Source organism: Lepisosteus oculatus, chromosome 1 (genome assembly GCF_040954835.1).
Source record: "Lepisosteus oculatus isolate fLepOcu1 chromosome 1, fLepOcu1.hap2, whole genome shotgun sequence".
Lineage (NCBI taxonomy): Eukaryota > Metazoa > Chordata > Actinopteri > Semionotiformes > Lepisosteidae > Lepisosteus > Lepisosteus oculatus.
This window is the reverse complement of record NC_090696.1, coordinates 23,509,972-23,536,113: the sequence shown is the minus strand read 5'-3', so window position 1 is coordinate 23,536,113 and position 26,142 is coordinate 23,509,972. Positions and strand designations below refer to the sequence as shown.

At 36.3% G+C, this 26,142-nt stretch overlaps 3 protein-coding genes across 5 annotated transcripts in view; 2 read left to right on the top strand and 1 right to left on the bottom strand.

Annotated features, from left to right (window-relative positions):
* Nucleotides 1-1,081: 1,081 nt before the first annotated feature.
* etfdh (electron transfer flavoprotein dehydrogenase) lies at nucleotides 1,082-13,994 on the top strand. The gene is made up of 13 exons (XM_006629473.3): nucleotides 1,082-1,337; nucleotides 3,031-3,183; nucleotides 3,501-3,730; nucleotides 5,438-5,519; nucleotides 6,430-6,548; nucleotides 7,668-7,745; nucleotides 8,090-8,236; nucleotides 8,719-8,859; nucleotides 10,262-10,405; nucleotides 10,526-10,694; nucleotides 11,579-11,761; nucleotides 12,131-12,352; nucleotides 13,149-13,994. The coding sequence occupies exons 1-13, from the start codon at nucleotides 1,307-1,309 to the stop codon at nucleotides 13,310-13,312; spliced, it is 1,863 nt and encodes a 620-aa protein (XP_006629536.2). The 5' UTR covers nucleotides 1,082-1,306; the 3' UTR covers nucleotides 13,313-13,994.
* Nucleotides 13,995-14,375: 381 nt separating this feature from the next.
* ppid (peptidylprolyl isomerase D) lies at nucleotides 14,376-24,470 on the bottom strand. Its single transcript, XM_006629472.3, has 10 exons — nucleotides 24,246-24,470; nucleotides 22,509-22,649; nucleotides 21,878-21,984; nucleotides 21,488-21,676; nucleotides 20,262-20,384; nucleotides 18,927-19,033; nucleotides 18,227-18,371; nucleotides 17,042-17,128; nucleotides 16,898-16,940; nucleotides 14,376-15,846 (listed from the first exon to the last, which is right to left on the bottom strand). Exons 1-10 carry the CDS (start codon nucleotides 24,328-24,330, stop codon nucleotides 15,758-15,760), a joined length of 1,116 nt encoding a protein of 371 aa, XP_006629535.2. The 5' UTR covers nucleotides 24,331-24,470; the 3' UTR covers nucleotides 14,376-15,757.
* Nucleotides 24,471-24,979: 509 nt separating this feature from the next.
* Nucleotides 24,980-26,142, top strand: part of fnip2 (folliculin interacting protein 2) — a 37,604-nt gene continuing 36,441 nt past the window's right edge. Inside the window, exon 1 of one of the 3 annotated variants that reach the window (XM_015344579.2) lies at nucleotides 24,980-25,222. In XM_015344579.2, coding sequence (XP_015200065.2) covers nucleotides 25,137-25,222 — 86 coding nt within the window. In that variant the 5' untranslated portion in view covers nucleotides 24,980-25,136. The remainder of the gene's footprint in view (nucleotides 25,223-26,142) is intronic. The other 2 variants (XM_015344576.2, XM_015344578.2) reach the window with 2 other exon arrangements.

Sequence of the window (26,142 nt, the reverse complement as noted above, 5' to 3'; positions counted from 1 at the left end):
CCTGGAATCCCTTATCTACCTTGAATAAATGTAAAGTAAATTTAAACGTAAAAAATTCTAAATTGTAACGGTATTCAACATTCACGGCTCTTCCTACCGTACATATAAAATACAAAAGGCTGTTACTATCCTCATTTAACTTTCAAACTAATGCCAAACCATTGATTATACTATTGAAAAGGATAAAGCTAAGTAAAAATAAAACTTAATATAAAATTAGTTTTTAAAACGGCACACCAATGGTAAATAAATGGTCTGTTAATGGAAATTTTGTATTCCGTAGACGCTGTCCTATGTGTAACTAATAATTTAAAATTTAGGGGAGAAGGTTGTATACAATAACTCCTTATCACTGTGAAGTGTTCGTAATATCTCATCACTATCCCAAATAATGACATGAATTTACTCTCGGCGTCTGTCCTAACCAGATATCCTAACTACATCATTCACTTTCACTACAGAGGAGACAAAATAACCTAAAGGGCCAATTTACCTCGTCAATTTGTACTTCGATTTCTTCTAACATTTCAGAAGGATCCGTAAGATTAAGGAGACTCTTGGGCCCAGCCGATGAATTCCTAGACATGATGCTCTTATCCACAGAATAAAGTACGATATATCGTGCTGTTCAAACCCTGTTGATATTTTAACTTCCCGCGAATTTATCACAAGGTTACCGCCCAGTCCTAGCAAATTTACGTAACTGAACTAGAAGTATCCTGTTAAATTGAGGGTAAATTGCATTAATTTAGTACTTTTACATTTTTAAAACGTTGAACATTTCCCGTTTTGGTTATGAAATTAATAAAATTAAATACGTTTTTCATGAAGTATCAGGTTTTACAAAAGGACAATGTGTGAAAGTACAATGAAAAACGGTTTCGTTATTGTTTATTCTATATCTCACTGTCATCAAATGCTTTATCATCAGATGTTTTTATTTTTTAATCTATCATAAGCATTTTCAGAAAAATTCTAATTTCTGAATTTAAATAAAGTTTACTACAGTCAACTGTATGACGGTAGTTGTAGTTTTTACAAAGCCGTTACACGCAGGAACTGCAACTTCTAAACTCAATTTCCCAGAGCGCCTTGTTAGGGTATCGTGAAGGTTAGTTTGCTTGCTGGGAGTTTGTCTTTTTGGTTTTATAATCTCGGTTAAGCAACAAGAGTGAAGTGGGTTTTAATGTGTATGTGTTATTAAGTGTTTCCTATTAATGTTTACGATACGCAGCGTTTCGTATGATCATCAACAGTGGCTGTAACAGTGATATTAAAATTAAGTATCAAAAAGAAGCTTCACAGCATGTTTCCAGCTAGCAGATATACACTGCAAGGTACAGTATACCGTTTTCACCTGTGTCCATTATTGAATAGGTTCCTATCGACACTGCAGTAAACGAATAAACGCGCTTTCTGTAACGCGTAACAATATATAAGCCGTGCACAGAACATGTAAAGTGATTTTATTTTATTCATTGTATCGTATCAAACACTTAAACACGCTTTTTGACATATGTTTCCATGTAGCATAACAATACAGTATTACATGTTTATTTGGTGATGATTTGATGAAGCACGTATTACAGATATTTTCACTACACAATAAAAATAACTGCACCTTCTAGTGGTGACTTCAGAATGTAGGGCAAAGTTCATGCGGCTTTGCCTCGGTGAAAACCTCTCTAAATGACTCCTTAAGTGACGTCCCCGTCACTGTATGCTTGCTGCGCAAAATAAGTAAATGTACAATTTTAAAAGTACAACGTTTATAAGGGTTTAGGTTTAGATTATAGGGAACTGTTTGCTTTTGTTGTCGTTTTTGAAAGATTCCCAAAGAAAATCTGCACTTACAAAAGCATGAATGCAGCAGTAATGTAAAGGGCCACCATTACTGTAACGTTTTAAATTATAGGTTATCGCCCAGTGAATAGGCAAACGGTACGTAAATAGTTGTCATTCATTAACCAATAATACAGTTTAGCCAAGAAACATCTGCTTGTTGATGTTCTGTTCCTTTTTCTATTGAGTATACTTGCACCAGTCCAAATAATAGTTGTTTGCTACCCGAAATATGTACAGTAGGTATCATCCTCCAGTGAGAAAGTCTGAAAATTGAATTTGTTGTCCATATTTTTTTAACAGAAAACTCATGTTTATGCAGTGAATTATGGCTGAGAGTCAGCCTACAGTATGCTTACATCACATATAGTATCTGAACCCTAAGGGACTCCAAAAAGGGCTTTACACTACAGGAAAACATATTTATGTGAAACTGACGTGTGCTGTAGTTAGTAAACCCTTATACCTTACCGAAAACCCTGTTGCTTTTTCTGTAATACATTTTTTACATTTCAACCAACAGATGTTGCTAATACTAGTGTGTAATAGAAATAATCAGACGAGATTAAGAAAACGTACATGTATGCATGTGTAAAATATCAGCTCCATGGCCTCGTTATCTCCATATTTATGAAATAAAGAGGCATAAAATAAAAAAAATGTTTTTTGTAACGTATTGGAAAAACAATTTCAGAAGGTTTAATCTATTACTGAGATATATATTCAGACCATGGAAAAAGACAGCCAAACGCCAAATCAAAAATAAGCAACCAGTACCCAGCAAGTAAGAAATTGAATTTCGATTTAATTGTCCGATTAAATACTTGGAGCGTTAATGCAGAGGCCTGTGCCAAATGTACCATAAGGAGATGTGGCAACATAATTAGCAGCCCAGTGTGACTGTGCACTTAAAGGACATGGAAAACTGCTCAAGTAGCATGTTACTTCAAGTTATCTTTGCAGTGAGATGAGCTGTGAAATATGTGTTTATGTTTGTTAATGAATTACCCTAACCCCCAAAATAAAAACTTTTACAGTTTTGTGCTGCTCTTCAGTTGATTTGTATAGAGATTTTTTCTTAAATTCACATTTAATGATACAGAGACACATGATTACCATACTAAAAGGATACATTGGTTGTGTACTGGTGCACAGCAGTCTTATATGTCCTTTTAAACTGTTTTGCAGCATGTAGATGTGTTCATTCCCTGAAGGCACTGCAAAGGGAGCTTGTGTCACCCCTCCTGTGTGCTTCAAGATGGTCCTCTTCCACATCTACAGTACCTCGTATCACCTCTCACTACACAGTATACCCCAGAGACAAGGACTCACGATGGGAAGGTAAAGCAAAGTCAGTTTTCCTGCTTTCTGATGAAATTACTGTAATTGAGAGCAGAAGGTTCTAGAACAGCTGTATCTCCCCCTTGCCTGCTTCTCTCTTTTACTTCAGTCAAGTTACTTATTTTTCAGTTATTTTCCTTAGATGTGGCATGTTTTCTTTTCCCTATAGAGTTTGATAAAAATTATCTAAACTGTCAGTGTTCCGGGCTGAGGAGAAAAAGAGAAGAAACTTTCACGTATTTGAAAGTTTTTACTCTTTCAGTCGATTGCGTTGTTCATGATTAAAGTGCAGCGTCTTTCACGTTTGAATTTTAAAGGGGTAAACATGGAACGGTTTGCAGATGAAGCTGATGTAGTGATAGTAGGAGGAGGTCCCGCTGGCCTGTCGACTGCCATCCGTCTTAAACAGCTGGCCAACGAGCAGAGCAAAGACCTGCGGGTGTGTGTAGTGGAGAAGGCCTCTCAGATCGGAGCCCACACCCTCTCGGGAGCATGCTTAGAGCCCAGTGCGCTCACTGAGCTCTTCCCAGACTGGAAAGAGAGAGGAGTAAGTACTGTAGCATTCTTCTGCTCAGGGCACATTTTTCTTATTTTTTAAGACTCTTTGAGGCAATTGGATAGATTTTGATTTTTTTTATTTTTTTTATAAATGACAAATCGCTTTTGTTTCAGTGCTGTGTATATGATGTCTACCAAACTTGATAGTCTTCCCCAACACAACAAAATTTAATCTTTGGAAAGCGGTCATCCTACACATAAGAAAAGATGCTCATACACATTTTTTCTCAAATTCACATTTCAGAAATCTAGTTCCCTTGTAGTAGAAGAAGGCTTTCAGTTGTCAGTTGGCATATCAGACTAGAACTTCTCCTTTGCAATAAACATATGTCCTAGCACATTTCTTTACCACAGAATTTTATGACAGTGATTCTGGTTATTTCTAGTTGCTAAAGTGGAATTATAAAATTTGACTAATGCCTTTATTAAAACCAGCTTTCAGTAATAAAATATTAAAATTAATAGTTAAAAAATATAGGATCTTAAAATACCACATAGACCTGTTCCTCTTTTTACAAGTGTTCTTGAATTGTTGAATTGAATTGTTATCCATATTTTGAATAACGAAAGCCAACTCCAAAACTATGACGAAGCGATATGAAGAAAAATTTTGAAACCGCTGCCAAATGTAGAGAGTGAAGGGGAAGGTGTGATATTTATCATTTTATATTGAGTGTATGCATCGTATTGCACTAGTATGGGTGAGAGTTAGCACAGAGCCTACAGGGTGGCAAGAGAGACGTGTAATACAGTTCACTGCATCTTGCTTTGTGCGATGTTTGCTATTGTGTGTGCTCTTTTTGTAAGAAAGTTTGTGGTTTAGGCTTCATCGTGGACCCTAAAATTGTTAAGAAAATGAAAATTGTGAGTGTGTTTTTGTGTAATTATACAAAATGCAAATGACGTGGTTACTGTACAGTACAGTACTGTACTTGGGTATGATTAATGATGTCTACCTAGGTAAGCAGTGTTTTTTTATTACTAAAAACACAAACCATGGTACGAATGTTAGTTATTATTGTTTCTTTTGTGGGTGAAAAATGTAAAAGTAGGGGTGACTTTTTTGGGGTTCCAGAATGGATTTTAATTCTTCCCCATAAGAAAAACGGTTTCTAGAAACAAATTCTGTTTAAAAAAGAGGTACAGGTGTACTTCAATGTAAATTAATGTAATTATTTAAAACTACAACGATGTGTCACTTATGGTTTGATTATAAAAGTGCAATAATTTAAGTGCAAGATTTTTAATCCATATTATGAATCTGTTCATTTTAACTTTATGAATAACTAAGTATGTTATTTAAAAACCTTCTCTGGTAAAAGAGAGGAAAGTTGCAAGACTTCTTTTTTTTTCTACTGGTTATAAATTCTAACATGTAATACTATTCCAGAAGTGGATCTAAAATGTAGGATGGAGTTATTTTGTTTAGACTAACTTAATATTTTTAATATTTTAGGATATATAAGTACATTTATGTCCAACCTAATCTCTGTTTACTCATAAAATATTAACAATAGATCTCTTAACTATCAGCTACAGTTGATAGTAGTTCAGTAGGTGGTTTTTATGGAAGCTGGGCAATCTAATATGGTATCACAGGAGTGAAATTCAAGTTTTTACTGAAGAAGAGGGAGTACTATTCTGACCAGGTATTTATGTTAAGTGTTTTATTATTGATTCTATTTGTTATGTTTAGGCACCTCTAAATACACCAGTGACAGAAGACAAGTTTGGAATTTTAACAGAGAAGCACAGGATCCCTGTCCCCATACTGCCAGGTATAGAATATTGGTAGTTAAATGATAGTTTATGATTAAATACAGAGCTGCAGTTCTAGCAACTTTTACATAATTCATTTGAAATTCGGTTTAAATATATTCTTTCTTACTTTTCCAAAACCTTTAGCAAATGTTTAATTAGCTAAAACCATATGAATCCTCCTACAATTCAAGGATAATATTTTGAGATGGTAACATATATTGCACAAAGGAATTAAGGGGAAAATGTTCTTCTGTCCAAAAATGTATCTTTGTCCAAAAATCGAAAGTGCAAACATTCTGTTAAGAACGCTGTTAAGGAAACGTTTGTGTCAAGTGCTGAATTTCTAAAGCATCCAGGTTGGCAACTAGATTCAGGGTGTGCCACTTGTCAGTTGTGTGTATGAGTCCCAGCTGTGACAGTGAATGGGATCTCAGTGTCGGTAAAGAATCATAAACTCGCAGACCTTGAGTAAAAACTCAGTTTGCTTTCCAAATTTGTTTAAATACTCAGATTTGCTGCTACTTTATACAGTTTGAAATCTCTCAGACTGTTTGTTTTGCCTCACCTAAATGAGTTTTGGCTTTGTAATGTATGGGTACAGTATTTGAAGAATTACAGAGACGTCTGTTGATAAAGATGCAGTTCTCACAAACTATATCTAATCAACATACCTATTTGTCATGCAGCCATTCTAGATATTATAAAATGCAAAGGTTCTGAGCAAAGTTAGACCAACCCAGAGCACTTTAGAAAAACCAGGCTGCCTTAAGTGCAGTGTAAGCCGTGCCATAGTCACGCAGTCCTGACTCCGTAACAATTGACGTTGTTTACTCATATTGCAACTGAATTTCCTTTTCTTTAAAAACATAAAACAGTTTTAGCTGTGCAGTTTTCTTTCATATTCAGATAACACTGCTGCTTTTTTAGGCCTCCCAATGAACAACCATGGGAACTACATAGTTCGACTGGGCCATATTGTCAGGTGGCTGGGAGAACAAGCGGAAGCTCTCGGAGTTGAGCTCTACCCAGGGTATGCTGCTGCTGAGGTAACATGCAGCTAGCTTTCATTTATTATAGTGCTGCAAATGAAATGGCTGGTAATTATTACTCCACAAACACAGAAACAACATTTAAGAAAATGTATTCAAGCTACTCCCTAAACTAGGAGAGGGGTTGTTTTCTTCTTGTTTCTCTTTAGCCGTAGACTGAAACCAGGGGCAGGATTTTTCCCAGCTGCTCTTCAAATAAAAACGGAGGTCCTTGTGTTTTGAACGGAGAACCTGTGTATTTAGTGTGGCAGGTGGGCCTGTGAGAGACCGGTGGTACTGTTAGGGACCTTACAGGGGTGACATCAGTTCCCTGAAGAGCAGGTAGCACTGTGGCATTTCATATAACATCTAACAATTAACTGGAAAAGAAAGAGAGAGCAGTAGTCTGCTCCAGGGCTCAAAAAGGGAAGTTCTTTAGAGATACTGATAGAGAAGCCAGGACAGACGTGCTGACAGACCCTGCTTAAGAAGAAAGAACAGCCATGCCCTGGTCCAGCGCTGGTGTATGGTGGGAGAATCTGAAAAGGAGGCCATGCCTTGAACCAGTGTTATCAGAAAGGGAGAATGTCCATAAATCTACGTCTTCACCATTGACAAGACACCTGCCCTAGTACGACAAGAAAGGAGTTCCAGGAGCTGACAAGGAGAGAGCAGTCATCCAGGACATTACTGTTGCTTGCCACGGGAAAAGAGCTCCACCAGTAAGACACCAGTTATCTGCAACCGCAGACTTCTGAGAGTCAACTTGGTTTTCCTCTCCCAGACTCCAGTACAGATCGAGGGATAAAAGAAGAGCATTCTTTCCCCCAAGAAGGGATAAAAAATAATTTCCAGCCATGTTACTCAATACCTGTGATACTTTAAATCTACTGAATGTATTAATAAAGGATGTTCCTTGTATCAATGGATCTCTCCAAGGAGAAAATGTAACCATAAATAAATGCCACACGAGAATGTGGTTAATTGAGGAATCACAAATCATGGACAGTGTCAATAGTTACATGCCCTTACCTACTGATGACCTTTCTGTACCAGTTGATATTCAGTGTTTGGTGTTGGGGTTTCTTTACATATGCTAAAAAAAATTATACTCATTTGTTTTTTTATAAAAATTAGGTTTTATTTCATGAAGATGGAAGTGTGAAAGGGATTGCTACAAATGATGTAGGCATTGCCAAAGATGGATCCCCAAAGGTAAGGTTCTACAGCATAGTACAGTATATTTGTAATTGAACCTTAGTTTAATGTATTTCTACGTTTAATTATCTTCTGTTAAAACAGTAAAGATAACTCGACTGCTTCGTAATGTAATAATGTTTATGCTTTGAATGTGCTTCAGTCCAGAGAAGTCTTGTAACATAGCAAATCAACCAGGAAGACTGTTTTTTACTTTATTTGATAAAGCAGCTGAAATACATTTTACAATAGATCAGTGTATTGTAAAATGTATTTCAGCTTTGTTTTTTGTGAAATCTTTCGCACAGTTTGCCACTGTCTACAATCTACAAATCTTTTCTTTTACTTTCGATTATTGATAGGATAATTTTGAAAGAGGGATGGAACTCCATGCTAAAGTTACAGTATTTGGTGAAGGCTGCCATGGACACCTGGCAAAGCAGTTGTACAAACGGTTCAACCTCAGAGAGAACTGTGAGCAGCAGACATATGCCATAGGGCTGAAAGAGGTAATAGAATCATTTGAAATTCCCAGCTGGGTTTACCTACACTTGTTTATGTGTCCTGTAATTAGAACTCCTTACAGGTAGCTCATTAACTGTTGAATGTATTATTTGGGCTACAAGGAAATTATAAATAGAAGAATCACCATGTTCTTTTATTCCATGTAAGCCTGAAGGATTAATACATTATAATATTAAAAATTAATTCATTTTGATCTTAATTCAGAACCCTCTTGGAAAATGCAAATGCTTTCTTTCATGACATTTTTATAAAGTACTATAAGGAGTGCAATAGCTAATTTGCAGGATATCCTCTAATGTTTTAATTTTCATCAGTTTGCCAGTACAGGCTGCAAATCCTTAACCCACAAAAAATTAATTAGAAGAGAGCTTACAGTGGAAAAGCGAGCAGAATTATTTCTAACCTCCTATGTCATGGCTAATCGTGTAAGGATTATTAATATTTACAATCTGCTGTTTCCCTTTAGTTGTGGCTCGTCAATGAAAAGAACTGGAGACCTGGCAGAATTGAGCACACAGTTGGCTGGCCTTTGGACAGGCACACATATGGAGGATCCTTCTTATATCATCTGAATGAAGGGGAACCATTGGTGGCCTTAGGATTTGTTGTGGGTATTAGAATATATATAAAGAAGATTTGACCACATATTGAAACATGCCTGTCTTTTGTCTTCTGTGCAGCTTAAGTGTACAAAATGCATCATTTTGTTTTTAATCTTTTATTTAACCACATACATCCGTTTTGAATGAGAATACTTTCAAAGATCACCCAGAGAATAGAAATTGATAAAGTGGTGCATTTACTGGAGCACTCTGAGTGAAGTATCTTACACAAAGTTACAAAGGCAGTTTTCTGTTTGTGATTTGAGCCCTTGGGGACCCGTCTGGACCTCTAACCTTTACTTCACGCTGCTGCCCCTGTGCACTTTTAGGTGTTATTACCTGTGGGGAAGCTGCTGTCTACTACATCTGTGTCGTACAAATAAAATACAGTAGTATTTAATTTTGCTAACAGTTAATTCTGTTTTGTTTCACAATGCTATTGAATTTCAGTAGATGGTGTGCACGAACATTTTTTGCAGATGGTTGCAAATTTCTTATGCTGATCAACAGTTGCCGTCAACCGAGTTGATCAGGGTTCTACAGGGATTGTCACATGCTAAGTGTGTGTAGTCAATTTTTGAAGCAATATATATCGATATCCCATGCTTTACACTGGGTTGCAGATGTTGTCTCGTGCGATTCTGTCCCATTCCTCTTGTAGAGCTTGGACAAGCATGTGCTTGTTCACGGTTGTTGAGCCCTGAATGCCATGCATTTTTCCAGTTTATTTCACAAATGTCCAAAGGGGTCTAAGGCTGTAGGATAGGTCATTCACAACACAACTGTCACATTCTCGTCTTGAAACATGTTACATTGTAATGAGAACAGCATGAGGATGCGATTTGTCCCATTAGAATACTGTTGTCAGGATGAGCCTGCAAGAAGGTCAGTGAGCTCCAAGGATTTGATTGACATTCAACAGGTTAAATCACCTAGGCTCAGTGAACTCTCACTAATTAGTTACTAAGTAATGATATGACTGAGTGCTTATGTGGTAGAAATATGAGTGCTCTATTACATGGTAAACCATGAATGATCAATTAAAGCAATGCCAAAAATGTTTGTTTTGATAATCTGCAGTATTATCATTCAGAATTTGGAAATGTTAATATGCTCCGTCTATTTAAAAAACATGAAAACAAAGCTGTTAAACAGGATATTGCTGTTATCTAGTTCTTTTATACTGTTTAATTCACTCTGTAAGAGTATCATGTGTCATTAAATTATCAGTACAGTGGTGGGGATTTATAGTATCCTGCAATAAGGTGAATTTAGGGAATGACTAATTGTAGTTTTTAACTACAAAGAATTTCGTTTGTCTATGAAAATGTCTGTTAACTTTTTCTGAAATGCATGTTTAACAAATGACTATACACTGGTGTAATAAACTAATTTACTATGTGACAGGTTGGCTTGGATTATCAAAACCCTTACTTGAATCCATTCAGGGAATTTCAAAGATGGAAGCATCATCCATCAGTATCACAAACACTTGAAGGAGGAAGCAGAATAGCATACGGAGCAAGAGCACTGAACGAGGGTGGATTCCAGGTAGGATACATTTTGAGTAACATACCAAAGGAAGCCACATTATCTTGGATAACTGACCAGCATTTTAGTTTTTCATTCTAGCTGTGTAGTTTATTTGTGTGAGCTGCATTTGTCTTTCAGTCTCTGCCCAAACTAACGTTCCCAGGGGGACTACTGATAGGGTGCAGTCCTGGATTCATGAACGTTCCAAAAATCAAAGGCACTCACACGGCAATGAAGAGTGGCATGTTGGCCGCCGAAGACATCTTTCAGAAACTTACCAGTGAAAACCTGCAATCCGAAACAGCAGGTGAGGCTGCCTTCACTGTTAATACAATGTGGACATATAGAAAAACAGTAAAAATTAATGAACTTTGAGACTTGAAGAAGGCTCCACAGCCAAAACGTTGTGTTTCTTTTCTTCTCTTTTCAGCTTGGAATAAACCTTTACTTGTTCCTTAAAAGTAATGAATGCAAAGTTCAAGATTTTGTCAAGATTGTGTGTAAAGCCTTCGTGCAGACTGGCTGACCTAGTCTTTTTGAGATTGCTAACATGCATCACATAACTTTCTTGGAACATCTTCCTTTGTTCCAAGTTTTAGGATCGTTTGAAGATTCACTGAGCCCTGATCATATTGCCTTTAAAATATGAATTTACGGAGCCCATTATACTATTGAACTCTTCAGCTGTCATCGTAGCATACTCCAAATGTGATTTGGAATATCCTCACTGGGGCTATTATTTAATTTTAAGACTGCTTTTAGGAAAAACCTGGAGGATAGATCATTTGACACTATCTTTATGTTTCTGCTTGTCAAAGATGCTTTTCTGCTTTTCAATGATTCCTAAAAAATGTAAACTCTACAGCAGTGCAACATGTATGTTCAACTTGAAAATGTTATTAATTATGCAAAACTAAGCTTTTGAGTATGTTATCACTGTAGAAGGCACCATTGAGCTAATGTAGGTTGTTAAGCCAAATTGAATATCTTTACATTTTATCAGGTAATAGTGTATTATTAAATTCTTGACCCCTATCCACAGTAGGTATCCACATGAAGTTGAATGTACTTTATTTGTATATTTGTGCCAGACTACTGTTTCCTTTCGCCATCTAATACCTCCATTGATTTATATATAGTTTGTTTTTTGACTTATAGATTACAGGTTATAATTAGTTATATGTTTCATAGGAATCCATGTCCATGAATATGAAGAAAATCTGAAAAAGTCCTGGATTTGGAAAGAACTTTATGCTGTAAGGAATATCAGGCCTTCTTTTCATAATCCTTTGGGACTTTATGGTGGAATGATTTACACGGGAATATTTTACTGGATCTTGAGAGGAAAAGAGCCATGGACATTGAAACATAAAGGTAATTGGTGTGTATATACACTGTAGAATATCAGGCAAAACATTGTTGTTCAGTCATTGTTCACTAATGTGCATTTTCTTTCCTATGTACTATAATACTTCACTGTATATAATTAGTACAGGTGGGAGTAGTATTCTGTAAAAGTGCCCACTAGTCAAACAGTACTGAAACACTGAAATGGCTTAATGAAACTGCAAAGTCTGTTTTAACTGTGAGGATACCTTTTGTATGTTAACCCTGTTTAGTAAATACTAAGATAATAATTAATAACACTATTAATATGACATTAACAAGAATTAGTTGGTTTATGGTTATCTAATTTGCAAGTCTTTTTGTTTTAGATTTTGGCTTTCTGTATTTTTAATTTAGGTCTAGACTCCAGCCAGCTGAAGCCTGCAAAGGATTGTACACCCATAGAGTACCCAAAGCCCGATGGAAAGATCAGTTTTGACCTTCTTTCATCTGTGGCTCTGAGTGGAACCAATCATGAACATGACCAGCCCCCACATCTGACCTTGATGAGTGACAGTGTTCCAGTGGAAAAAAACCTTAACATTTATGATGGACCCGAACAACGATTCTGTCCAGCAGGTACTTAAAAATATAGAAATTTTGGGAAGTCATAGGAAACATAGTGTAGTTCTGTTAAATAGTGACAGTTCATAATTGCAGGAAATGAGAAAATGCAGTTACATGTGATAGTCCTTGTTGGATCTTTTGAAGTGTTTAATTGCTGCTAATGTCAATAAAAAACAGTACAGTATGTGGATAAATTCTGAATTACTTAAAATTAGTTTTTTTTACCTTGTAGCAGAAAAATAGTCATTGATTGGAGACAAATTACCCAGTAATGGTTATATTTCTTTTAGGTTGGAGTGTATCCTTTAAAAACATAATTCTAACAGATGGTTGGGGTTGATTTGGAAAGCTATGGTGTTTTACATAGCTCTTCTTTATGCCTTTAAGTCTGAATGTAACAGTTGTGAACCAACAGTATTATTTAAATGTATAATTAATTGGTGTTATTTACATGAGGTTGCATGGTTGTGTGGCAAGGCAGCTCCAGGGTTCTGGGTTTGATTCTGTTCTTTCAATGTGGAGTTTTCCCTGTGTTTGAATGGGTTTTTGTCTGAAGCTCCACCGCCATTTCAGTGTAAGGACCCCTCTGTAGTAGCTTTGTAGTCCACCAAACATTTTTGGAAGCTGCTGATCTAAACACAACCCTGTAATTTAAGTCAAGAAGTGTATTACAGTCTTACAGTATCAGAGGACATTACGTATTTATAAACATTTGAACTGTTGATGCTGTATATTTCCTACATTTTTAATGTTCCACTTCTTTGAGGTAGAATTAGCTCTGTAAAGTCCATCCCATTGGTTTTTGCAGGTGTGTACGAGTATGTTCCTCTGGAAAATGGAGAAGGCATGAGGTTGCAGATCAATGCACAGAACTGTGTTCACTGTAAGACATGTGACATTAAGGACCCCAGCCAGAACATTAACTGGGTAGTACCTGAAGGAAGTGGCGGACCAGCGTACAATGGCATGTAAGCTTTTAGGGAGACCATTTAGGGACATTTTTTCCAGTGTTAAGGGGACTTAGTCATTTGGAAACATCATATTAAATACCATAGTTTAGGTATCAAGAACCAAATTTGTTATAATATCAGACTCTGCTGCTCACAACACAAATTTATAAATAGCTGTATATATAATTCTGCAGATAATAGACACCAGGTACAAGTTTTCATGACCTTAACTACATGCCTAGTGCCTGAACTGAAAGTTATCAACACCAGGATCAGTTTTTCATTGTCACTGTAAATTGCATCAAGAAACTGATGTTAATTTTTTTTTAAAGTAATAGCACTTACGCACACTAAAACAAAATATTACGTTAATTATACTTTCATGATTAAAGACGAGTTGTAAAGAGCATTTGTCAGTTTTTATTTTTTTCAAGTTTCCTTATAGGTACAATAGACAAGAATGACCCATATCTTTCTGTTTATGTACCTCAGTGTTGAATAGGTTTTGTAACTTTTGTTACTGAGGTACCAGTTTCTGCACAGCATATATACTTTCAAGTATTGATCAGGAGCGGTTTGCTGGATTGTGACTTATTCAATATACATTTCAGTAGATGCAGTTTAAAGATGGAAAAAATATGGATTAATAAGGATAAATATGTAATCCAGAAAAAAATAGCAATAAACAATCTTCCTGGCTCCTTTCACTGCATTATTTTCTTGAACTATTTGCATGTACAAACTTTCCTTAAATTAGAAAAATATTTATTGAATAGGAGGTTCACATTTCTTAACATATACCAGTCTTGCTTAATTACAGTGTGATGACTTACATTTCAAGTATTAAATGTTATTATTTTAATATCAAGAATCAGCTGATGCTAGAGTGGAATCCACAGACAAAACTGAATCTGAAACTGAAATCATTGCAAAGAGCATTGCATTTGAGTTTCCTTTGTTTCAAGTATATACACAGTACTAAACATACCTGTGAAAGTCCGTTGTATAGTAGTGAAACAAAATACAATAATACTTGTAATTTGGGTTTCTGATTTTCATAGTACACTGATAACATCACACTCATGTGAAACAGATGTTTTTTTATTCAGCCAACACTCTAACAACATAAGTCATTATTATGTTTAAAATGCCTTCACAAACTTTTTCCCAGTGCAATTTTAACAGCAGCTGTTCAACTCTTGCCAACTTGTATTTTACACCTGTCCCTAACAGTTCCTTACAAGCTTACGTGTTTTAAAAAAACATTTTAGATCTGAGGACCAGCACATGCACTGAAGCTATCAAAATAATGAAGAAAATGTTGGTTAGTTACACTGAACCACTGGAACAGTGCACTACTATCACAATTCACTGTGGAAAAGGGAAATTTTAGTGCAGAATTCAGTTCAGTTGCTATAAAAATGCACTATGGAAAAAAAAAAACATGCTTTAGTACTGCTGAACACTTTCAGTCTAAAAAAAACAACAAAAAACTGGACACAATTTTAAAAGGCATTATAGTTTTGGGGCATTGGGTATATTAGCAAGATGTTTTTCCTTCCCCCTCATTGCTGTTCCACTCTTACACTGATTTTCTGTGGATCCCATCTCAGCTTTTTCAGTCACCAACACATTCATAGATCGCCAATCTAGGATGGGTATAAAAATATATAGAAGTATAGAGGTATAACCAGAAACAGTGTTTAAAAGTATTATACACTTTATCATTCATAAAAGAAAAGATGCACAAACTAAAAAAGGCAAGGTAAAAAATGCAAAAATCAGACTTTAATCCCCCCAAAACATTTTTAAATAAGCACCAAAAAACAAATCCTAAATTAAGACAGAATATTCATTCAAATAATTCATTATAAACCTATTATTCCTGGTAAAGGTGTGGCAATCCCGAGCCTTGCTGCCACTCCAGCACAGGGACAATTTAAAGACATGAATAAACCTAGCAAGCATGGCTTTGGAAAAAGGACCAGAGTAACCAGAAAAAATGGGGAGAATGCAGGAATCGAATCCATCCAAAAGCTGTGAGGCAGCAGCACTAACTGCCATGCCATCCTTAATCTGTATAATTAAAAACGTCCTCCTGTCTTTTAAACATCCAAAATCCTAAATAAATTACTTTGACTTAAGTAGGCAGCCAAAATGGTATTCTTAAATCTCTTGATTCTTGACTACTTTCTTTTTGTACTGGTATTTTTTCAAATCCTTCCTATGAGTGATTTTTAATCATATCTATGTGGATTTTTGAGTACATAGTTTAAAGATGAACAATTATCATAATTGTACTTGTTCAGTTACATTTTTCTTTTTAGCGCTGCAAAGAAAAACAAAACTTGCTGTTTTGCCTGTTTCTTCCATCAATGAGATATGCACCATTCAAACACTGTGAACATCAAACATTGGTGAAAAATGAGGACACAAGCTTCACACAGCTTCTTATCTTCAACAGTCTTCAAGCAAACATTTTTGCATAAACTTTCTTTTCCTTCTCTTTTTCTTCCTTTACTTTTTGTTTCACTCTTAGCATCTCATTGCCAATAGCTGTTAAAAAAAACAAAAATGGTTAAGGAGTTTGGAAAGTATGCCAGATGTTAATACAATGTAATAGGAATATCAATACATAATATAATTTAAAAACATAAAGTGATCTTGTATGCCTAAATCTTTAATATTATAATTATATTAATAATATTGAATCAATATTGGATGCTACAGAATGTTAAAGCATTCACAGAAATATGAGAAAGGGTTAGTTTTAGGGTTTATTGACTGAAATTTTATCTTAAGTAGTCACTGAGATTCTGCTTTGACTGATTAAATGTGAATCAGTTTTTAAGTTGGCCATTGAATTTGGTAAAACAAATTGGCCAACAATTTGGTAAAAATGCAAAGTTGAATACACTAAATAACCATCCATCTTTTTTCAATCCAATAAGGGTTGCAGGGGAGTTAGAACCTCCCCCAGCAAGCAATGAGCACAGGGCAGGATACAGTCTATACAGGACACCAGTCCATTGCAAGACACACACAGACACACACACCCTGGACAGGACAGCTGTTCATCACATGACACACAGACACAGACACACACACACAGACACACCCTGGACAGGACAGCAGTCCATCTCAAGACACACACACCCTGGAGAGGACACAAGTTCATCGCAGGACACATGTAGACACACACACCCTGGACAGGACAGCAGTCCATCTCAGGACACACACAGACACCCTGGACAGGACACCAGTCCATCACAGGACACACACACACAAGCATATTGAGTATATATAGGCGGTATTACTGCAAGTTGCAAACATTAAAATATTTGAGGAAATGCAAATTTTTTAAGATCTAAGGTAAGGTTTTGCTTGTATTGGAATACAACTCATTTACTTGCAGTCTCAGTTCAGTCCACTGTTGCCCTGATGCCAGAAAAGGTCTTATATTTTTATGGGTTTCCAACGAGCAAGTCTTTATCAAACTAAGTGATCTTGAAACAATAGCGAATTGAGTTAATGGAAGCCTGATAAGAAAAATAATGAGTAATTTAACAGTTCACATTTAAAAAAATAAAAATGGGACTACACTCACCTTTATCTTCTGGTGAGATCTCTTGAGCAGTTTTAAGATCAGCCTAAAATTATTGCAAAAGAGCAGGTTATATTTTGGGGAAAAAAACCTACATATGAAACAATACATTTAACAAAAACTATATTTTATAGAAAAAAACTTTACCAGTGCTTGAGAATATTCCTTCAATCCTTGCCATGCTTGAGCTCTTCTATACAGTGCTTTAGTGTTTGTCTGGTTTAATTCAAGTGCCTATAGTGCAAGAGATTATACAAAAAATCATTATGCAGATACAACCCTGAAGCACATTCATTATTATTCAGCAGTCTGCAGATAATTGTCTCCTGCAAAAGCTGCTCAACAGTGACAGCAACATTCCACTCAAAAACAAAGATTTCTGAAAGAAAGTATCTTTCATTAGTAGAACTGATCTAATGAAACTGAAGCTTATTTGAGTTGTTATAGTTTAATCAAGAGCTTATTTAAATCCTTAACATGCAATAAAGCAATTTGCTGTGGTGTCTTGATGGCAATTTAAAGTAATTTTATAAATCTATTCAAATGCTTTTCAAATAGATGTCAAACCTTGTTTTAGTTACACACATTTTCTTTAAATACTTCTGTCTTCGATTAACATGAAACTGATCCCTTATTAAAATGTATTATTTATTAATAATGCAATATACATTGTGTGATGTTATGGGTACATAATTAATTGAATTATCTACATCTAAGTAAAGCCATCAGACTGTATTTGATACTGATAACTGTTGTCAATTATAAGTCTTAACAATACCAAAATTCTTAAGCACATACTACAATCACTTTGGACATTCATCATCAATACACTCATATATGGTTAGGTTACGGTTACTCTGCAGTTTCAGTATTTTTTTAATTTGAGAATTCACCTTTATTTGTACTCTGTTTTCCATCATCCAATTCTGAATACCAACACACATCTCCCCGAATGCCTACCACCTGTAACTGGAGAATTAATCTTTTATAAGGAACTTTAAATTAACTTAAAAGACTTTTAAGATCATATGTTCCAAGTATATACATTCCTGTTGTTGTTCATTCAAATAATTTAAAAGACTTCTGAAAATCTACACCAGATTATATGTTCCAAGTATATACATTCCTGTTTTTGTTCATTTAAATAACTCATAATTAGTTGGTAAGGCAAGACCTACCTTCTCTAAATAAATACTGACTATTCTCTTGGATATTTCCATATAGACTGTCATGTAACTTTGCATCGTCATTAAGATACTTTCAAGGATTTGTTTTAATGGAAGGCAGATGCTCCATTTCATGTTCTAGTATTTCACCATCTTCGACATTTACCTCAGTGCAGCTGTCGATGGCTTCCTGCCAGAGTTGCATCTTAAGCTTACAGGCAGCGATGTTCAGAATGCAGCTCAAGGCTACAGGCTCAAGCTTCTTCTGTTCATTCTCATCATCGACTACATCTCCACACACCTCCAGATACCTTCAACAAACACACACAGTTCAGCATGACTGGCAGGAGTAGTACATTATTCCATATTCTGGAAATGCCTGTCTTATTAAATCTTATTAAAAGCCAATACCCTAGCTTCTATCAAGAAATCACTGGATGAGATACTTAGACCAATTAGCCATTAACCACCAAATGGGTGAGATGGGCTGAATGAACTTCTCTTGTTTGTAATCTTTCCCATTCTAGTACAAACCTTATTATCTTAAAAACAAGGTATGTATCCTCAATATACTGTGATATTTTCTGCCACTGGTTCAAAATATTTTCATTTTCTCTCTTGGTTTATTACATAAATTAAAAACATCATAACCCTGAAAATGACCACAGAAAAACGGATGCCAATTTGCGAATTATTTCCAGTTACTGACCATAATAAAGCAATTCTTTTTGTAATGTACGGTAGGCCTGATCATAATAAAAATAAACTATTTTTTATTATCAAACAGAAGGTATAATGTAAACCTTAATCTTAAAATGCTGTAGGACACATAAACAAGAATGAAGTATCAGAAATAATTAACACACCTTAGTGATTTAGAGTATTTCTTATTAGCCATATGCCAGTTTTGAGATTTGAAGTAATTGTTTCCAATATTCTTCACATCTTCAGCAACAGACAGGATTTTGTCAACCTATATAAATAAAACATATAAATATAAATTAAACACAGAAAATGATGCCATAGAAAACAAACATTAAAGTCAAATGTAAAGCAAGATTTTAAAACACTAAAGTGGTTTGAGAAGCCACCTTTAATGGTGCTATAATAATAAACTTTATTCATAATACTAATCATAATACCACGGAACAAGTAATAGGTTTATTCCATGCTGAAAAGAGAAGAAAGCAAACACAACATTTCGGCCGTGGAGCCTTCTTCAGATGCTCAAACCTGAATAAAAGTGATGACATAGGAATAACAATTATCAAAACATTTAAAATAATCAGTATATCTGAGGCTCAATCTCTGTTCCTCTATAACAGACTATAACAGGATATATGTTAATACCCTGCCAATTCCAGAGAGTTTCCTGCTCTTCTACTAGTTGGATTGATGGATGTTGTGATTCTAGCAAGTGTAGTAATTCTGTTTAGATTCCTTATTTTAGGTAAGAATATTTTGTCTAATCTCTGAGAACTTCTTGCAGTGTAGCAGAAAGAGCATCTCTGTCTGTTTCTCTTTACTGATAGTGGGAACACAGCCTGGTCTAACTAGTTAGCCAAGTTTGCCTGTGTCACACAGTTTCTATATCCAGGCTGTGGTTCCTGAACCTATAATATGTCAGTCTCCGCTTCTCCTTTTTGTCTTTCACTATGGTCACAATACTTGTCCAGTCCGTATATTCTTTTAATGACCAGATAAACTTGTCATTTTACTTATTTTCAGAGGCTTTCATTCAGAATTTCCAAAAGAATGTACTTTAAAATTAGTTACAGCACCACATAAAGCCTCTGACTGGTATCCACCCACACAAAAGCAGTAGACTTATTTGAGATGCACAACAAAGTGAGCGTTTGAAAACAGCCTATGAGTAAAACGGATCCACCTCATCAATGTACCACTGTTACAATGCTGCAGCTTGTGTTACATGCAATTGTTAGTCCATTTGGCTTTTACCTGAAAAGTAGACGGTTCAGGCGCACCCAGAGACTCTTAAGATTTATTGGGCTGGGTAGGCCAAGTGACCTATCATTTATAACTGTTCTTATGCTCAGCTCTCTTTAATAATACATTGGGACATTTTTAAGTTAGTTTTATCGTACTCTGTCACTCTCAGTATGTAATGCTGCTTTTTTCTCAATGTTCATAATACAAAACCATGAAAATGTAAAGGGTAAAAGTCAGCAGACTGTACTTACATCTTTGAAATGAATATCTGAGTCCTCTGGAAAATCAGGATAGGTATCCCCTTCTTCATCATTTGGAGCAATTCCCCAGTCATCTCCTTGCTTAAGCTCCCCACAGTCAGCTATAACACAAGGCTTTCCAAGGATTCAAAGAAATAGATTAGGCCCAGGCCTTCTTGGGCAGGATTCATCAGCTGAAATCTACAAACTATACTTATTTTCATCTGTGTAAGTCAATCAGCAGGGAAAAGTACTGCAGCAACTGAAACACACAAACACAGACAAAGCCCTCTTGACCTGGAAAGTAGTTAAGGTGACAGTTTTGATAAATAAATGTATCAAAAAAAGTCAAACCAATGATCCAAGCACCCGGGTCATTATGTTTTAGCTCTTAATTTTACAAAACAGAACAAAATGACCAGGCACAAATGGCAAAATGCCTGTTTAAAAATTACTGCAATAATTTGCTGTGGTTAGTAATAAGGTTCTTGCAACCCTCCCCCCCAATTAATCACTGATCAGTCATTAAGGGCATGATGTGTATAATGGTTTACTCTCACTTAACAAAGGGATTTGAAGTCAAAATTGTACTTTCAAATTTCATCACAATCTGCAAGTTAAATCAAGGTTACCAAATAAGGTACCCACAAAACAAAAAAGATTTGGGCACCTGACTGACAAAAAAAAAACAAACAGATTTGTATCCCAAATAAATAATTATTTACTTAAATTAATAATTTAAAATATGGGGTAAGATCAGATGAGCAATACAGTGCAAATACAAACCGGAGCTAATTAGCTATCATTAGAAATGCTATTAATGCCTCACTGTGAAAGCAAATACGTCAAGGTAAAACTTAGGACAGTTATAAATAGAAGAAATTTAAGAACACATTAAAAATGCTACCAGCATGCCGTGGCAAATACACATGACAGCGCTTACTTTGAAGATGCAGAAAAAATAATTGCAATTTGCTTCTACATATTTGATCCATTTAATGCATACAATCCCATAATAAAATTCAGAATATTTATTTGCATGGAAAACTTTCAACAAAGATAAGGACACAAGGCATATAATGAAATGCTAACAGGAATAAAGTTGTTACTCTAGTTGTAATTTCAGCTGTGACAACAAAGTTAACCACAATGGCTAAACCTCTACACAATTAACAAGAAAAATTGTTTAATTAACTAATGTTCTCAAAAATAGAATATATTGAATTCATTTTCCATACCTTGACAGGTGCATCATCTTTAGTCTCCATTGCTTCAAGGATTTTGACCACACCCATGCCTTTCAATACTTGTCCAAAGACTACATGTTTCCCATCAAGGTGTTCAGTTGGTACTGTGGTGATGAAGAACTGAGAGCCATTTGTGTTTGGGCCAGCATTGGCCATACTCAGCAATCCTTCTTTGTCATGCTGTAACAGAAAAATTAGAAAAGACCTTTATGATGAAATTCAATTGAATTCAGTTTTATTTGTATAGCGCTTTTTACAATGGACATTGTCACAGAGTAGCTTTACCGATTTCTAGGCCTGCACCCCAGAACAATCTACAAGTTAAATCATTGTAACCACATAAGGTACCGAATACGAATTTTCACCTTAATTGTGACTTACCTTATAGTGAAAGTTTTCATCTTCAAACTTTGCTCCGTAAATACTCTCCCCTCCAGTACCATTTTGATTGGAGAAATCTCCACCTTGGACCATGAACTTCTTTATAACTTAAAAAAAATGTACCAATGTATTATTAAAGAAATCACATTCAGTAATCCTTTGTCAATTGGGAAAGTTTTGTACATTATGATTAGAAAATATGGAATTAGTCGGCCAGAGCTCTGACTCTCTGTCTCTCAGCAACACAGCAGCCCTTAGCGTCTCCTGGGCGCTTGCAGACGCATCTCTCCTCCTATCAGCACTTAACCGGTGGAAGAGGGATATTTTGTCTGCAACATGTTAAAAGAGAAGTTATGTGGGAAGGGGAGTCTGCCAACTCTTCCTCATTCTCCTCTGTGCACAGTTCATAGCTATGAGCCGAGATGTAAAAACTGGCTAATCCAAACCAGTTGGGTACAGCAAACAAGTAACTGCCTTTTCTAAAACTGTGAACAATGTACAGTTCAACAAACTGTATTTTTACACTTTATACCCGTGTCAAGGAATGAGAATGTCAGTACTTCCATCTGCAACTATATGTCTTCAATGGATGGTAAGGTTTGTAAAGTTTAAATATTAAACGAATACTCACTCCTGTGGAACGGACATCCTTTAAAATGGAGTGGTTTTCCAGTCGTTGCACCTATTCCCTTTTCTCCAGTGCACAGGGCTCGGAAATTTTCAGCAGTTTTAGGGACAACGTCAGCAAACAGTTCCATCACAATGCGCCCAACTAAAATGCCAAGGATTATAGTTAATACCTGTAATGTATAATCAGTTAAGACATTTTAACCATGCAGGGACCATCTCAAGTTTAAATTTGAGACAAACCATTTACTAAGTACTTAGTACATCTATTAAGGGTCAGTACACCTGGTCCTGGAGAGCCCTAATGCACCACATTGTAAAGGCCAGCTAATTTTTAATGACTGTAACCACTTATAAGTTATTGATCACAAATGCAAATAGTATTAAATTAAGGGAACTCTTGTCCTAGAGGGCTTAAAATGTCTGCTCCAAGTGATCCTGGAACAATGGGTGACCCCATTTGCGATACCCTGGAACAGGTCCTAAATGAGGACATGTTCAAACTTGAACAGTATTGAAACACATATGAAGTCAAACCAAGCCCCTCAAAAACAGTATCGAGTCTATTTAACCAAATGACCCATCAGAAAATGCAGCATTATCGTAGTCCAAAATACCATGGAGTCTTCCAGACCCCTTAAGGAGAACAGCAGCTAAGATCAAAACAAGGAACAATCTGATCTCCAAACTTGCTGGTACAACACTGGGAGCTGCCACTACCATCCTCAGGACCTCAGCTCTTGCACTCTTTCTCAGCAGCAGAATACTGATCATCACATACTCACAGAGTAGACACCCAGCCACCATGCATATCATCACTGGAGCCCTATACTCAACCCCACTCTCCTGCCTCCCTGATCTAGTGAACATCACTCCTCCACATATCCAATGACTCATAATAACCCACAAAATGTTTTAAAAAGTCCAAAATGCTCTTCACCTGCCACTTCACGGAGACATATTTAATCCACCAAGTATACATCTGCGTTCAAGAAAACCAGTCTGGAAAAACCCTCCGTAGCAAGACTTCAATGCAGACGCCAGCTGGGATCAAGGAAGGGAATCACCATGCGTAACAGACAAGCACCTCATCACATGCCCTACCCAACAATCCTGTGGTTTTCACTTCTCAAGAAAAAAAGTGATCAGCTCTCACTTTAGAAATAGTCATGGTCCATGTCTTGAACAGGAACAAAGCCCTCTGTGTTCCTGTGAGATGGAGCAAACTATGCAGCACATCCTAGAGGACTCCCCAATCCACAGACTCAGAGGAGAAAAACACAACCTCAACAACCAGACCAGAAGCCATTGCTTGTCTCAGGGACTTGTCTCAACAGACATTTGGGTGCAACCAGTAAAATAAGCTTTGCGAGAATGAATGAATCGAATCAATACAAAACAGACAGGTACAACAAACGTGTCTGGTCCAATGCCTAGAGTACGTGCACTCTTTTTTTTTAATTTGCAATTAAATGTCTATAGGTATCCCTATATTTATTGTCCGCCTGGATGTATATATACATAAATTTAGCTAGCAGTGTGCATAGTGCTCTTGAAAGCGACACGAAAACACACATTTTAAAGAAGAATAAATGTTTAAATAATTACAGATCAAAGCTATAAAACAATATTAAACAAATCAAGTGCTCGTGTATATGTATAGTAATAATGTCCAGGAATATCTGAAACATGCGTCTCGACGATCGGCATGCAGTGTCTGTTGGTCAATAAAAATCCTTACCTCTCTCTCCTCCTACATCCACATCAAAGAAAGCCCGAGGGTTATCTGGGTTCATAGGTTTACTCTGAAGCGTGGGATTTGACATTTTGCCTATGGTATAATAAAGCAACCTCTTCAGAACCGTCCTTCTCTTATCCTATGTAGCCGGGTCGTGTGCTGCCAACAGCCAGAAACACTACTTCCGCCGCAGAGCTGTAGACATCCGGGGCCTTGACGCCGCGAGAAATGTTCTCTGGACAATTCCGAGAGTGAAGGGCGGGAGGGGAAGAGCAGACGTGCTGTAGTAGATTACAGTGAAAATCTGCCGTGATCTCTTTTAAAATACACATCTTTTTTGTTTTAGAATTTGACAGTCATTGTATTACGACAAATCGTGACTTTTTTAGTAGATACAGTAGATATCTGAAGTATTTTACATTTCATGTCGTATTTGGACCAAATATACAGTACTGAGAAACTGGGAAAAAGGGAGCAATGTAGGATTTCAAGGAATGACAGACATTAAACAAGTACTTCAATAAATATGAAATCAAAAGGGCCTCAGTATGGAAAAAGTAATAAACTTCGTCAATATTAAGCACACGTGGTCTGATCATTTTAATTGCAATGGCTTTAGAGTGCTCCTCTTTAACACATCCCAGCGGCATTTGCTGAACTAAGGGTCCAATGGCTGACAGGTTTGCCGTATGTGTGTGTGATCTTGTTGTAGCCAATGGGGAGCGATCTGTGCCTAATTCCTGTGTGTGGCTGAGGCTGCACTCCTGCCTTTGAACACTCACATTGTCATATGACTCCGATACCGATCCATGGAGTTACTCTATTTCAACTCTTTACCATGGCCACGCACCAAAACCAAAGCAGACGAGCTCGATACCTTTAAAACGGTATGCCATGGCTCCTACGCTGCTTCAGAAGCTTTTTAACAAAAGAGCCAACGCGGCTTCTTCATCGAAGGGTTATAAAGGACCCGAGCTTTGGTGAGTTTGAAGTCAATTGTTTTCAAAACGCCAAAAATACATGTTGTTGTACTGATTGTGCGTAGACAATATTCTTCAAATTGCTTAACAATGAATGAAACACGCAGTGGTGCAAAATGATATGGAGCGGGCTTCGATGAGTTTGTGCGCTCTGCATTTAAAAGGGAATTTGTCTTGGTATATTGATTTAAACCTTGTGAGCGAAGGCTCACAGTCTATCTACAACTGACGTAATGTGTAATGGCTTGTATGGGATTTTGTTTTCGATTAGGACTACTTGTTGCCAATTCATATATGTAGGTTGTTGTTTAACGTGCGTGTTATTAGAAAATATTCTAGAAATGGATTGCTAAGATACATTTGCAATAAAGGCGATTAGTGCAAGCTTGTGATTATGTTGTCTGTAGCTAGGTGGTGTAGTACCACTGGTGTAATATTTCGTGAAAGTTCCACCCAGGACGTTTTTAAGTAGAAATGATTAAATTAGGGTTTTTGTAATTTATCTATTTTAAGCAGGCACTCCACATTCTAGAAGTGTCTCGGGGCCTATGTATTTCGTTACTCTGGACTATTGTTTTGCGTCGGCTGGCGTTTCTTGTTTTACTTTTCTTAGAAAATAATCGCAGGAAGTTAGACGCTCTGGGGACTGAATTCTGTTATTATCATAAATTAAAGAGTGATCGTTTTACTTCATAAGGTGAAAACGAGCTTCCCCAAAATCAGTTTGATGACTGTTGAAGGGACATTTGAAAATATTCTGTGGTTTAATGTCATGGAGTTAGTTGGCCAACAATGCAACCTGTAGTAGCACAATATAGTATGTTCTAATTATTTCCTCAGTGATTAATGTTCTAAGCTTTTAATGACTTGCAGAAAGAAACGTTTCATCTCCACTGAAGTGATTTAAAATTGTAACTGCT

Excerpts from the sequence above, each read along its gene's own strand:
- etfdh (XM_006629473.3), top strand. The coding sequence starts at position 1,307 with ATGTTTCCAGCTAGCAGATATACACTGCAAG. Across the intron at positions 1,338-3,030 it reads TAGCAGATATACACTGCAAG|CATGTAGATGTGTTCATTCC; the intron begins GTACAGTATACC and ends ACTGTTTTGCAG. Across the intron at positions 12,353-13,148 it reads ACAACGATTCTGTCCAGCAG|GTGTGTACGAGTATGTTCCT; the intron begins GTACTTAAAAAT and ends TGGTTTTTGCAG.
- ppid (XM_006629472.3), bottom strand. The coding sequence starts at position 24,330 with ATGTCAAATCCCACGCTTCAGAGTAAACCTATGAACCCAGATAACCCT. Across the intron at positions 21,677-21,877 it reads ATGAAAACTTTCACTATAAG|CATGACAAAGAAGGATTGCT; the intron begins GTAAGTCACAAT and ends TTTCTGTTACAG. Across the intron at positions 15,847-16,897 it reads GATCTCACCAGAAGATAAAG|CTATTGGCAATGAGATGCTA; the intron begins GTGAGTGTAGTC and ends TTTTTTTAACAG.